This window comes from Etheostoma spectabile, chromosome 18 (genome assembly GCF_008692095.1).
Source record: "Etheostoma spectabile isolate EspeVRDwgs_2016 chromosome 18, UIUC_Espe_1.0, whole genome shotgun sequence".
Classification (NCBI taxonomy): Eukaryota; Metazoa; Chordata; class Actinopteri; order Perciformes; family Percidae; genus Etheostoma; species Etheostoma spectabile.
Genome location: NC_045750.1, coordinates 13,853,137 through 13,867,736, shown reverse-complemented (window position 1 = coordinate 13,867,736; position 14,600 = coordinate 13,853,137). Strand labels below are relative to the sequence as shown.

General features: G+C 41.0%; 1 protein-coding gene across 2 annotated transcripts; it reads right to left on the bottom strand.

The window, feature by feature from the left end:
* Nucleotides 1-6: 6 nt before the first annotated feature.
* Nucleotides 7-14,056, bottom strand: ccm2 (CCM2 scaffold protein). Of its 2 annotated transcripts, none has more exons than XM_032543163.1 (10): nucleotides 13,643-14,056; nucleotides 4,887-5,063; nucleotides 4,680-4,763; nucleotides 4,262-4,445; nucleotides 3,750-3,886; nucleotides 1,756-1,891; nucleotides 961-1,018; nucleotides 693-828; nucleotides 445-583; nucleotides 7-343 (listed from the first exon to the last, which is right to left on the bottom strand). In XM_032543163.1, exons 1-10 carry the CDS (start codon nucleotides 13,670-13,672, stop codon nucleotides 48-50), a joined length of 1,377 nt encoding a protein of 458 aa, XP_032399054.1. In that variant the 5' UTR covers nucleotides 13,673-14,056; the 3' UTR covers nucleotides 7-47. The 2 variants fall into 2 exon arrangements, with proteins under 2 accessions (XP_032399054.1, XP_032399055.1); XM_032543164.1 differs by lacking the exon at nucleotides 13,643-14,056 and adding an exon at nucleotides 10,442-10,657.
* Nucleotides 14,057-14,600: the final 544 nt, after the last annotated feature.

Genomic DNA, 14,600 nt, shown 5'->3' with positions numbered 1-14,600 from the left:
CTGCTCTTGCAAAAAAAAAAAAAAAATACCTCCCTTTGTTCACCATGTCAGGGTGTCACTCCCTCCTGGTCCATACTGCAGCCGAGAGCTTCGATGTCATTACTGATGTCAGTGATCATACGGTCCCATTCGTCTCCTTCGGAGGCTTCCTGTCCTTCGTCTGAGGCGGCGCTTCCTCCCACTGCTCCGTTGCCGTTGGTGGTGGAATCGGAGGCGGAGCTGGCTGTACGCCGGTATCGACCAAAGCTGTCTGTAATTATGCCTCGGCCGTCCTTCACACCAATGGTCTCGAGGAAATTCTCAAAGTGCTGGCTGTCCTTCTCTGGTATGAAGGGACGCAGGCCTGCAGTGGCACATTGAAATGCATTTGGTCATGAACTGTGTCCGACATGAGATAACTTACACATACGGTTCTGAACTTCTGGGGGAAAAGCGAGGTCGTACCGAGTAGAAGAAACTTCCTGCTGTCCCCGTAGAGTTGTCGCAGGTTAATGCAGAACTCATGGATGGACGAACCGTTTCGGTATTCATGGAGCAGGGTGGCAAACTGCTGGATCTCCTTTGATGACAGTTTAGTTTGCAGCTAGAAGGGAAAGATAAAGATATTAAAAAAAGTCAAAACAGAAATTATTACAGCTAAATACTCCCAAAAAAAGAAAGGGACAAAGAAAGAGAGAGCGCCATTGTCATACTGTGGTCATGTAGTCCTGCAGCAGCTCTGCAGCAGTGGTGCTGAGCTCTCCTTCACTCGCGGTCTTCGTCTGAGGGGATGCTGGGGTGGAGGCTGAGGGGGAGTTTTCTTCTGCCTCCATAGAGCCCTGGAAAGGACTGAGAGAAGGAAGCATCACTTATAAGTGACAAGCAAAATGTAAACATTCTTCAGAGATGGGTTGACATTTTTCTGGATCACTGTCCCCAAAATGGAAACCTTTCGTCGAGACTTTTCAACGGAGTACTTACAACGTGCTGGCTTCTGCGTCGAAGGGCTCCTTAACATCCACTTTGCTTGAAGAATCATCTGCACACAACAAGAGAAAAAAGTCAATATTAGAGCCCGACCGATAAAGGAGTTTTAAGGCGAGTACTGATACAAATATGTTTTTTTTTAAAATCCGATATAGATTTAAAAAAATAAAAAAAAATCCAGAAACGCCTAACAATACAGATTTCCCTAACATTAGTTAGTTGTAGTTATTTATAAGTTCTCACTTAAACATCTTGATAATTTGTTTTGTCACAACAGAACAGAGGGACATCAAAATATATTAAATTTCTGATAAATAAAATGTATAAAACAAAAACTTAAGATATGAAACTTAAAGTCCTTTGAACAAAAACACAAAAAAATAATCAGAGTTGCCAAAAGGGACGTTGTAGAGCGCCCTCTGGTGGACAAACTATGCAACGTCAACACTCGTAACATGTTTGACCGTCCATGTTTTATTTTATTTTTTAAATATTCATTCATCAGAAACATTTATTTGTCATTATAAACGATTCAGATTTTTTCTTTTCTTGTTTTTAACTGGCCATTATAAATGCCGATACCGATAGTTCGGGAAAGGCCTGATATCGGCCCACCGATATATCGGTCGGGCTCTAGTTAATATCGGACTTAACTTCTGAAACTTCAATGGCTTGAGAGTTCTACAGAAAATCTAATTTTACAACACACATTAGCTATGCTTGTTTAAAAAAAAATTGTTTAATTAAGTTTGTCTTTCCTTTTAAGAGCGAGTCTGTTTTGTCCCTTACCACTGTATAGAGAAAGATGTCGGGTGGGTGTAGTTGCTCCATCAAAAATGGCTCTGTCCAAGAAGTCGATGGTTGATTCAGTGTAAACAATCTGAAAGACCTGGCTGAGCAACAGACACAGCTCCTCTGCTGCTGCCTAAAAGACAAAAACTTTAGCTATTAATAATGCACTCTTTTGCAGAAACTAATTTATGACAGTACTCCCTGTCATGATGTCAGCAGTAGGGATGTCACAAGAACCGGTACTTTGGTACCAAATTGATACCAAAATTCTGACAGGGGCAGTATACGCAGAAGAAGAAAACCGACTGGCATAGAACAGAGCGCCTCATCCAGAGATAAATCTATGGCCTTATCTCCATGCACATTGCTCACGGACGGCTTGATGGGACTGCTCCCACACCCAAAGTTAATCTGTTTCCTTCTGTTGTTGTCTGTCACAGTTTAGGATTTTGCTGTTGCTGCCGGAAAATCTGCCGGATTTTACACATTTAGGCTGGATATCTGTTTCCTTGGGCTTCCTTTGTGTTGGCATTTTAAACTCTGGTCAATTTATGAGGACTCAGAGCTCTGTCTGTCCAATCTGAGCTTTCTGTTGCATGTCTAAAACAACTTTTAAATGTGCACATGTTCCTTCCGAGCCTATTTTGCAGAGGCACCGCCGCATGTTTTACTCCCGGATGCTATGTGTAGTAGCAAGAACCTCCTCCGGCGAGCTTTGTAGGAGGTTTTAGAGACTAGTCACAGCCTATCGTTAGGTACGATAGCGACATTAGCTAACACTAGCACTTGCTTCAGCAGACCTCTATAACATCAGTTAAAGCTATAGTGTGTAGTTTCTGTTGCCCCCATGAGGAATTCTAAATGACAACAACCCCCCCATCTTTTCAGAAGAGGTAATTATCTTCACTTACTACGCGGGAAAGTCACCGGCCGACACAATCTTTTGAACACAGCCATGCTGAGAAATACAGAGAGAGTTGTGTGGAGCTATAGTCTTACTTAGCTGGGCAGCAACTCATTTGGCGATGGCTTGAATGTAACGGACGTTCATTATTATCAAAAAGTTATGTACTAAAGTTTTAAGTTAATTTTAATCAGCCCGGTTCTATGTGAAAAACAACAACAGCAAAAAGAGAAACAGACGTAACTAAAAGTGCTTGCTGTCTGGGAGTGCCGGGTGAACTCGTGGAAGACGTTGCTGGACGCTGGCTGTGTGGTGATGCCAGGCTTCAGAGCAGCGGGCTGTGGAATCATTAAATTTCACTGGTATTGGTATCAATGATTTTTTTGGTTGCATCGATACCGACTACTAGAATTTTGGTACAGTGACCCTTGTCAGCAGCATCTTGACCTCTGTGCCAAGTACATCAAGATTAGCTAAATTATGTTCACTTTACTGTAATTGACCATTTGTGGTCTCTATACACACAAAGCAGATTTCAGACTGTGGTTAGCCCTAGGTCTGTGTCATTATAATAATAGTAGGAAGTGCTGGCAACTAGAAGTCAACATCTGCCTAATTGTACCAACATAACACTATTTTTCATGATAATGTCTAATTGATTCAGGCTACATTCTCACACTAATAAATAAAGGGGCTCTGTGGAAGTCATGTTTACAGCTTACAGTCTTCTTCTTATTCCCTGTCTTTGTTGGTGTACTGCAGCATATCTCTGCTACCTGTTGATCAGTGAACAGTGTGGCACCATCGGTAGGATTGTGTATTGCGTCACCCACGCGCCACAAGCAAAACAGGGACCCACTCATAGAGACAACACTCCATTAGGCTACTGGAGGTCCAAAACTCCACAGAGAACCTTTAACACACAGCACTGCAGGTGGCTTGGAGTCAAAACTTAAATTCACATTCACAACAGTTAATTTAGTGTGCATCTTGGTTCAAAAAAGCCTTGTTCTCTCGTTCTCTCTGTATAACCTAACTGAACTAAAGAAACAAACTGCAGATTTCCATTAAGCATAGTAAATAATACCTTATTATCAACGGCCAGCACAAGCAGACAGCAGACTTCCACAAGCACAGCTCCACTCTCTGACAAGGAGCTCAGGGTCTGAGACTTGTTGAGATCAGGACACGAGCTGGGACAAGGAGAACCTCCCGACTCCTGGGCTGAAAAACAGACAAACTGCATTATTTGTGTGTTCATTTGTTGCTTTTACTTCAGACATTTTTAAAAGTATTTAAATCTAGACTTCCACCTTATTGGGCCACATTATTTCAGTTACAAATAATTTCACATTATCGCTCTCTACTCTCCCAGAAAAAAAGGCTAGTTGAGAGCTTGTTTTAAATTGGATTTAACATTATCAGATTCCTTTTATTCTTTGATAATTATTTTGTCATTTGGCCGTGCCATAAGGACAACCTCACCAAACAGAAATCCAGAGGGACCTCACACTTCTACAACATTCAAAAGTGTATTTGAACACATTTTACAACATCATTTTAACATCTCAACACTTAAAGGTGTAAATATTGTATTACCTGTTTTGATCACCACGAGGTGCATAGAGTCATCCCTGATGTAGGAGACAGCAGCGATATCATGGATGGGCACTCTCAGGATGATGTCCTCTCCATCGCGCCAAACAAGCTTTATGTTGTACGCCGACAGGCTCACCACGGCATCCTGCTCTGATGTCAGCTGGCCTGCCAACTGATGGGACTTCTGAGAATCACAGAGGCAGACACCGTATATGATAACTTCAATATTCCAGTTCACCAAGAATAAGTATAAGCAGTAAAGCTTGTATCAACTGTATTCTCTATTTGCATCTTAAATATTCAAGGAATTTATTATGATGAATGTCAGTTATGTGGAAAAACCACCCAACTCCTTTTAAGGAAAGCAAGGAAAAGCGAGCACAACTAACTGATGGATCATGTTAAATCAGATACGTACCCTTGCATTGTCAATGAGCTGCAGCACTTCTGTTCGACTTGATGGGTTCAAGTATCCTGGAATTGATGTCAGCTGCCCCAAGTACTGGACAAGACAGAAAAATCACCAAACTTTGTACACCAAAACATTTTTTTAAATATAAAAAAGGGTAGGGATTATATATATTTTAAATATATATATTATATATATTATATAAGTCACACATACTTTGACTTCCTTTTCAATGTAGTCATTAAGCAGGATGTCAGGGTCGATACGGTGGTCAGGTTGAGAGAGTGAGAAGGTGTGGAGCGCCCTGCGCTCAGTGGCCTTCTCCTGGGCCTTCTTGTCCCTCCCCTTTTCTCCTTTCAGGAAGACTCGCTTGAACGGAGACACGATACCAGGCTGGTAAATAAAGACACACATAGAGGGGTTGAGAGAAATTAGAAGATTGCCAAGCCGCTTTCCAAAATACAGTAAGAAATTAGATTAAATTTGTGCGGATATGCAACTTTTCACAGTATAAATAGTAAACCATTGGCATTATCTGTTTCTATTAGAGGTCTTGAAATGAATCAAATAATCGATGCATTGCGACGCGGACATGGACGATGCTGCATCGATGCAGTGGCCGACCATAATCAATCATAACGCAATGATGTTGCTCGCTATTTTTCCGGTTGCGGCATAAACATTTAAATGAAAAATAACATTCTCAAAAGCCTAACCCGTTTATTTTGCAAAGACCAATAGGCTAAACTCAATTCTGCTCAATATTAATTTTATCTCAGGCAGCACATAAAAAAGGAATATTGCCGCCTGGAAAGCGGCACGTTCTCAAACACCTCTTTTTTTTCTCTGGCCATATAAGTGCAGAAGAGCCACCAAACAATTTAATAAACTCCCCTTCAGAAAATGTTTTCCTGTTTTGTGCGAGATTTTGTGGGATATCACAAAGCTGGTCTTGATGCTTGGTAAAAAAGCCTTGCTGCTTTTGCAGTTTACCTAGCAAAGCTTCAGATGTCCGTGCCCGCTCTGAATCAGTCAAGTTGTATTTTTTTAGTATTGTAGAGGCGGTTCAAATTAAAATCCTTTAACACAGCAATCTGTTCTCCGCAAACTAAGCGGCAACCTTTCTTTCTTTCCCATGAGCTGACATTTTTTAGGGATAACAGCTTATTTACATCCCTGCTAACACCTCTCTCCGACACAGGGGTCCGACACATTGCCATTCTTGTTCAACTTCTTTTTAATTAAGACTTGCAACCAGAAAAGAAGCTGCATATGGAAAAAAAAAACAAAAAAACAGTCACCTTCAAAATAAAAGCAAATCCATGTTTGTCCACTTATTTGCATATGATTGCTAACTTCCCATTGACCTCACGTGGGTCGGTCTGTTTACAATTTAACGTAGGCCTATCGACATTTCTGCTTATATATTCTGTTATGTTTTGCACATTGAATAAGTGCCAGGTGATCAGTGCTGTTGTTTTATGTATCCAATTTATTTAGTATTAGAGCACTTCAGAAAGTTTTGTTTTTGAAGCTTGAAAAGCTATGGTGTGGGTGTGTTTTCTGCTGTGTTCAGACTGTGTTTAACAAAAAAAGACTTTATATCTTACTACTTGTATTTTTGGATGAAAACATAACCACATGATGCAATATAGAAAATTATATTGAACTATACAGTATCTTAATGCATTCTATTGGCTTTAATAGAAACATGTTTTTGACGCATCGTGACGCATCAACATATAATAGATATAATATATACATTTATTTAACAGCGCCTTTCTAACACTCAAGGACGCTTTACAGAGAATAAAAGACAGATAGGACATAAAAGTGTAAGTAGTAAAAAAAACAGATAAAACAAAAACAAACAAACAAAACAAAAACAAACAAAACGGAACAGTGATTTACAGATAAGCGAGCTGGAACAGATGGGTTTTTAGTCTAGTTTTGAACAGAGGAAGAGTTGATGTTGCGGAGGTCGGGTGGGTGAGTTCCAGAGCTGGGGAGCAGAGCGGCTGAAGCTCTGGTCCCCACGGTGATGAGTCGAGCATGGGGACAGTGAGGTGGAGGGAGAGGAAGATCTGAGGAGCGGAGGACGGCAATGTGTAGGAGTCTGATAGATATGGAGGGGCAATTTATGGATGGCTTTGAAAGTATGGAAAGGATTTTAAATTGTATTCTGAATTGACGGAGCCGGGACAAGGGAGCTGCTGAAGAACCGGGGTTATATGAATAATGAGGGGGTTCTGTGATGACACGAGCTCTGAGTTCTGAAAAGTTGAAGTTTATGGAGGGATTTTTGAGGAGGCCAAAAAGGAGAGAGTTACAGTAGTCAGGGGAGGCGGGTGCAGCTGTGATAAGGATAGGCAGTGTGATGTGTAAGGACGGCAGGCGGTTTTGTTGCGTAGGTGGAAGTATGCAGACCGGCAGATATTATTTATGTGTGACTGAAAGGAGAGGGAGGATCGATGACGCCCAGACTCTTGACCTGAGGGGAAGGGGAGACCAAGGAGTTGTCGATTGGTAGAGAGAAACTATTGATTTTGGATAGGTGGACTTGGTGGCTACGAGGAGGAGTTCGGTTTATCACTGTTTATTTTAAGGAAGTTTGCGGTGAACCAGTCTTTTATTTCAAGTAAGTAGTAAGTAGTAAGGGACAAGGGGGGACGAGAGGTGGGTTTGCTGGATAAATAGAGCTGGGTGTCGTCTGCGTAACATGAAAATGAATGTTGAATTTGCGGAAGATATTGCCAAGGGGAAGTAGGTAGGTGATGAAAAGGAGGGGCCAATGAACCTTGAGACGCCAGTAGTAACAGGGGAAGGTGGTGGATGTGAAGATTTGAGTTGAATAAACTGAGTGCGGTCGGAGAGATCTGAGCGGAACCAGTCAAGAGGGGTGTGAGAGATGCCGAGGGAAGAAAGTCATTGAGGAGAATGGAGTGAGAAATGGTATCAAAGGCCGCACTGAGATCGAGGAGGATAAGGATGGAGATAGTCCGGAATCACAGCTGTGAGGAGTCATTGTGATTTTTATAAGGGCAGTTTCAGTACTATGGGAGGCGAAAACCAGACTGGAAAGGTTCATAAAGACATTTAAGGGTAAGAAAGCATGGAGTTGAACAGACACTTTTTTTTCTAGAATTTTAGAAATAAGAAGATTTGAGATAGGACGAAGATTATTATAGTTGGTTGGGTCTGAGCCAGGTTTTTTCAGAATCGGTGAGACGGATGCTGTTTTGAAAAGTGAGGGGACAATACCAGAGGGAGAGAAGAATGAATAATGTAGTTAGAAGAGATGAGGAAGTGAACAGGTTTTGACCAGACTGTGGGGAGGGGGTCAAGAGAACAGGTTGAGGACTTGGATTTACGAATGAGATCAGAAATTTCGGAGGGGTGGGCAGTAGAAAGCAACAAAATGACTGGCTATTGGGGAGCAAAGGTGAGGGAGGCAGGGGGTCAAATTGTATTGCTGGTGAATGGAGTTGATTTTTTCATTAAAAAAGACAACCAGTGATTACAAGTTTCAACTGAGTACATGTGAGAAGGCAGAGATCAGGGGGATTAAAGGTTTTATGGATTATTGAAAAGAGAGACCTGGAGTTTCCTTCGTTGGAGCATGGGTCAGAATAGAAGATTGATTTAGTTACGGCTAGTATTTGAGTAAGAAGAAGATGAGATTTATACATTTCTTTGTGAATGGAGAGACCAGTTTTTTTATAGAGGCGTTCAAGTTGGCGACCCTTGGCTTTCATGAGCGAGAGCTCAGTGAAAACCAAGGGGCAGAGCGGGAAAAGGACACAGCACGGTTTTGAAGGGGCAAGGAAGTTGAAATATTGCAAAGTCCAGAATTATAATGGGTGACAGGTGTTCTGGAGAGGAAAAATCAGGAATAGGCAATTGTCAATGTGGGAGGATAGGATGTCTGTATTTTTTTTTTGATATTACAAAGAGATCTGGCGACTGGCTGTACAGAGAGAGACAAGAGATATTGAAGGACAAAAGAATGATCCGAATGTGAACATCATCAGCAAAACAGTTGGAGGGTTAAGCCAGAGCAGCAGATTAAATCCAGTAATGCCTTTTATGTGTGTGGGGAAGTCAACATACTGATGGAATCCAGAACTGTCAAGACAGGAAGTAAAGTCTTTGGTGAGTGGGAGTTTATATTGTCAATGGTAATATTAAAATCACCAAGGGAATGACATTAGGAGAGAGAGTAGAGAGTGGTAAGTAGTATGGAGAATTCGTTTAAAAGTCGCTGTGGTGTTTGGGGGGGCGGTAGACTGTGGCAATAACTGTGGGAGTAGGACCAAGCAATTTAAAAACAAAAGCATTCCATAGAGCGGAAAACTGGAGTGGAACTGGCAACTCTTCCACTTCTCGCGATAGACAGCGCGAGACCTCCCCCGCGGCCAGAGCCACGAGGATGAGAATGATAAACAACCCAGGTGGAGTGGAGGCGTTGACTAGAGAATCGCTGGTGTTGCCAGGTCTCCGTGAGACAGAGGAATGCCAGCTTACGGTCAGTGAGGGATCCTGGATGAGCTGACCCTTGTTTGTGAGAGAGCGACATTCAGAGACCAAGTTGACAGCAGAGGTGTTGAAGCCGGGGGCGGGGCTTGCTACCCAGCCAGTTACAAGCGAACCGCGGTCAGCGGCCCGAAGAGCATCGGCGGGAACGGCGAGAAGTGGACCAGAATGATGTTATTGGATTGGAGTCGTCAAGTGGAAATTCCGGCGAGATCCCGTGGATGTATCTCCGCGGGGAAGGAGCGCGATCTCAGGTGTGTAGCTGAAGATCTAGCGGGGGAGGCACAGACAGAAGCCCGCGGAGCAGGAGGAGATCAGCCCTGATACTGGTACTGGTCCAGCCTGCCCCAGTTTGATGTACAATTGAAAGGAGTCCGAGAGGAAAACCAAGTGTAACACTTGGAAGCCCACATAATGAACGGAAGCGGGGAGCGGAGAGCAGCGGCTGCAAAACGCGCCAGCGTCCACTTCCGATGTGAATTGTCAATTGAATATTGAATTGAAGACATGATAATTGAAATGGAATTGAGAGATCAGTGAAGAATCACACCTTTAGTTTCTATGCAACACTACAGTATAACCAATTACAGGACTATTTATATACACTACATACATATGATGTAGTTGCAATGGGCTGGCAACACAGTGAAGCAATTGCTAATTCAGCTCCTAAGTTTAATACCCCATAATACATCTGTTGACTGAGGTACTTCTATGCCTTGTAATTTCTGCTGACCCTGCTTGCCCTGACTGTGCTGGTAGCTGCAGAGTAAGATACAGCAGATGTAAAGCCCTCTGTGGTACCCAATACATGTCGACCATATATCAATAATAGCATGTGCAAAAGGAGTTTGCAGTGGAAGTGTAAAAACATGACTGAGAATCACATCTTAAGATCTAAAATCCTAAACATGGACCTCGAAACATCAAATGACAAATGCCACAATGTGTCAGAACAGAAAACAATGCTTTCCATTTTCCTAACTCTTTAACAAGATCTCAGTATTTACTGTATTATCTCTTCAATGCTTTGCTTGCAAATGGCGTTAAAAAAAAATACATTTATATACAATATTATATAATTCTTTAGCTCGTTTAAACTGGCAAAAAGTCAACGCTGAAGCACTGTTGAAGAGCTCAGTTACGTGTGCTTAACTAAAACCTGGATATATTTTGTCAATGGTGTAAAGCCTACACACAAAAACATTTTTAGATTCCAAGCATTTCAAGAAGCCTACCTCGTTCTCCATGAACCCTCTCACTAGAAAAGTTGCCTGCTCGGATGCCGCTACGTTCCGACTATCAACACTAGTCACCTGTTGCCTCCACTCACACACAGTGACAGCTGCCAACTGGTGACAGACACACAGGATCAATCAGCCTAAGTGTGTATGTGAAGGGTGTGACCCCGTCACAGAGGAAGGGAAGTGTCTGTCTCTGTGCTCAGGCACAAGAACAGGAAGGGGACTCACCACAACTTCCTGTGATGACATGTGCATTCATGCTTTGAATATTAAAAACCCTAAAAAAACTTCTTGTGTTGTTTTGAAAACTGCTTCACAAATATTGAATAAAGACAACAAAAAATCACTTACTCCAGATCTTCATACTTGACTCAGGACTCAGCTCTGTAACTGAAGGTCCATACACATGTCGCTGCTAAACCCAAGAAATAAAAGACCTTGTGTATTCTATAATGCTAACCACAGATTGCAAACTTGCAATGCCGTTTACACTGCAGATTCAATAAGGCCACAAGTGCAGACAATTTGGTGTAGTTCAAGACAAGTTGATTAACCTCTTAACGCACCCACAACAAATGTAGCAAAGCTTTAGAAAGGTGTAGTTGATTCTTACACTGTAACCATAATTTGGTTCCAGCTGACATTTGATCGCAGACTTTAGACTTCATAGGACATTACAACTTACAACCAGTGCATTATTTAACAGTACTCAGCTTGTGAAGACAAGTGCATTAACATTTTATGGCTTGTTCTTGTGAAATGTGAAACGAGAGCTAGCGTAGTTGACCCCAGCAAAAGCCCCTGAGAGAAACAAGGTTTTTTTTGGTGAACGTCTGTTTACAAAGAAACATGACGACGATGTGGCTTCTTTGTGCCGTGATGGCCTAGGTGCGGGTGGACTTTTTTTTCTCATAACTAAGAACGCAGGAAAACGGTTTTCATCTGTCAGAGTAGGCTAATCCTATTTGTTCTAAGCTGTAACACTTACATTAAACTTTTTTTATTTGTTAGTGTTTTTAAAACATTACCACTCCAGGTGTACTAAAAACAAGCTAATAGAATGTATGTGGGAGTCAAACTGTCAGATCCCTTTACTTTCCCAGATACCTTTGACAGTTTCCAGATTGTAAATGAGTTAATATAAATTAGTTAGCAAAGAAAAGTAACACTGACTCTATCATGTCATTATATGAAGGGGCCTGAGCTTTCACTTGAACCTATGTAATATATACATACAGTGTATTAAAAATACATATGGGATAAAGGCTGTTCATTATCACCACCAAGTGGCATATACATGAACTGTATGCATCGGGGACACTCATCCCAAAAACTAAAGATCATCAACCCTAACCATAGATGCTAAACCTAGGTCATAACCTGTTTCATGAAGTTGAAAACTGTCATTTGTACTGAGAATAAAAGTAAAAAATAAATATTTATTCCCACCTTTGCCAGAAAGCTACAATACTGCTTGGCAGGTGATTCAATGTATTGACTAAGAATCTGTTTTCTGGCCGCCATGTATCATTAGTAATATGGTATGGTGAGCGGAAGTTTTAAAGTTATGCCAAAATAAACTATGATCCGAGTTCAGGTTAGTTAACATCGCTGACAAAAACATTTCCTTGCCACAACAAACCCTCTGAACACCAGGATATCACTTCATTTCCGACCAAATTTCCCTTCACATCAAGAGGAGGTGGAATTAAATGGGAAGTAACATTAAGTAGTGAAGTAACAAAGACCAGCACAATCACAGCAAAGATGCAAACCTAAGACACTTTGTTTGTCATCACACTGCTAAGGTTGTGAGAGCTTGTCATGTCATATCCTGCCTAAATGTGGTGGTCCTGTCCTTTAGTTTTCTCCTGTGGAAACCAGAACAGAGGGAAAATGTCCCTTGCGTCGGTTTTAAGACATGATAGAGAAAAGTGTCTGAACATTTGGATCTGTCTCCATATCAAACGGGATCATTAGGTCGCATGTGTTTCTACTGTATGTGCGAGAAAGAGCAGGTTGGCACAACCAAAGATTCCCTTTAGCATGACTGATACTGACAACCACTGCCTCTGACAGCTGCTGTTGAGCACACAGATCTTTCATGACCGACGCCTACACATAACTGTAACAATGAGGATTGTTACTCTGGAAAGACTGGTTGTGCTTTCATTAACTTTTTGAAAATACTGTCACCCCTGTACTGCAAAAAAAAAATTGTGCTTCACAATTAATGGCTATTTATTGAAATCCTAATATGGATTAGTGTAGTATCAAGATTATGGGGGGGGGGGGGGGGCAATATTTGTCAAAGGCTAAATGTGTCTTAAATAATAAATGTTGGTGCTGTAGGATGTCCCAGCCTACATATCATATTCTATAGAATAAAGAAAAAAAAGTCTTTAGTCAGTACAGACCATCGAAAAAAAAAAAAAAATCACACCATGATCATTTAAAAAAAAAAGATCACTCCCTCCAATACCGTGAATCCTATCGCAACTGCAATATCTGTCAAAATAATCGCAATTAGATATTTTCCCCATAAGATGCAGTCCTATTCAAAATTCCGCGACAGATAAATCATTAGCCTAATTAATCTAATTAACACAACAATTTAATTGTTTTCATTTTTACATTGATCCCCTATGGGGAAATTACAATTTACACTCTGTTGTTTTAACGCACTACACAACAACGGCCGATGTTTTCCTTTTAAATAAGATATATTAAACTTATCACAACAATCACACTCCTGTACTACAAAACGAAGGAATGAAGGCAAAGAGTGTTGAAGTTGATATTAAGAGAACTAACGTTATGAACAGTATAAACATCCTGCAGATCATGGTAATCCTGAATTAGAGAATAACGTTTAAAACGTGGCTAGCTAACTTGTAACACTTAATTTGCTATAGGATAAATCTGTTGCGCCTTACTTAACTTTACCCTTATTTGATATCCATGTGGCAAGTTACTCTTTTCTCACATTTAAAGTAATGCCAACCGGGTCACTGAAAAGTCAGTAAATATGTTGGTGTGTTGACTGCTTTACCCTGGCCGCTGATATTTAACGTAACTTGTTATTTGGCTACCCTGGTCTGACTAGATAGCTATTACGTTAGCATGCTAGCTAACACTAGTCAACTTGCAGTAAAAAGTAATTTTAGCTAACGTTATGTCAATTGCCCCACTTACCTTTTTCACTTTTTTCACATCATCCTCCATTTCTATGTAAATGTCTTTTCCTTCATATTCAGTTCAACGTTGAGATCCAGGTGAGACAAGACATAACTAGCTAGCTACCGAAGCTTTTAACCAACACTCATCTGAAAGTAGTTAGCTTGCTAGCCTAGCTTAGCTTAGCATAGCATTGGTAAAGTGATGCCCGAAATTGAGCTGATAGCAAAACGCCATCCTGATTTTTGCCTTATTCCACAACCACTAGAAAAAAAGCCGGCGTGTCACCAGTGTGGAAACGGTATGCGTCAGTGCAGCAAACACAACTAAAGAAATAGTCTGTTAAGAAGACAAACTCGGATAAAACTGGCAAAACTTTTCAATCGGGCCGCCATTTTGGGCGTTGAACTGTGGTCTTCGGTCCAGCATGCTTTGCACAAACCAAAACAGTTGCTGATTAACAACGATAACACCGCGAGCGGCTTAAACATTATGCAGTGACAGAGAATTATAACCAATAATGCAAACAAGGGTTGACTTTTGCTAAGGTGACTGTAAAGAGCCATACACGCCTTTTCGTTGTTTCATTACTTATATTTATTTATTTTGTTTTGTTGTCTTCTTGCTTTGGACTCCCCCTATAATTTTCTAGAAAGGATTCGAGTTTTTGACACTTCTGCACACTTTAGTAAAGCCTCAAATCTCACTTTTGTTCATCAATTAAACATGCACAGGTAAACAATAGGCTTTTTATCTTTTAGAGTAAAGATAGGCTACTTTAAGTATCAGAAAAAGCACAGGTAACTCCTTTCTGTTTAAGTGTGTAAGCCATGTTGAACTAGCAGACCTAACATGTAATGCAGCTGTTTTAAATGACTGATTTGTTCTTTTCTGCTAAGATAAGTGAATATCTTGCCCTGACACAAGTCTGTCACTCGTAACGTTTGTAAGATGATTGAGTAACAATTTATCTTTA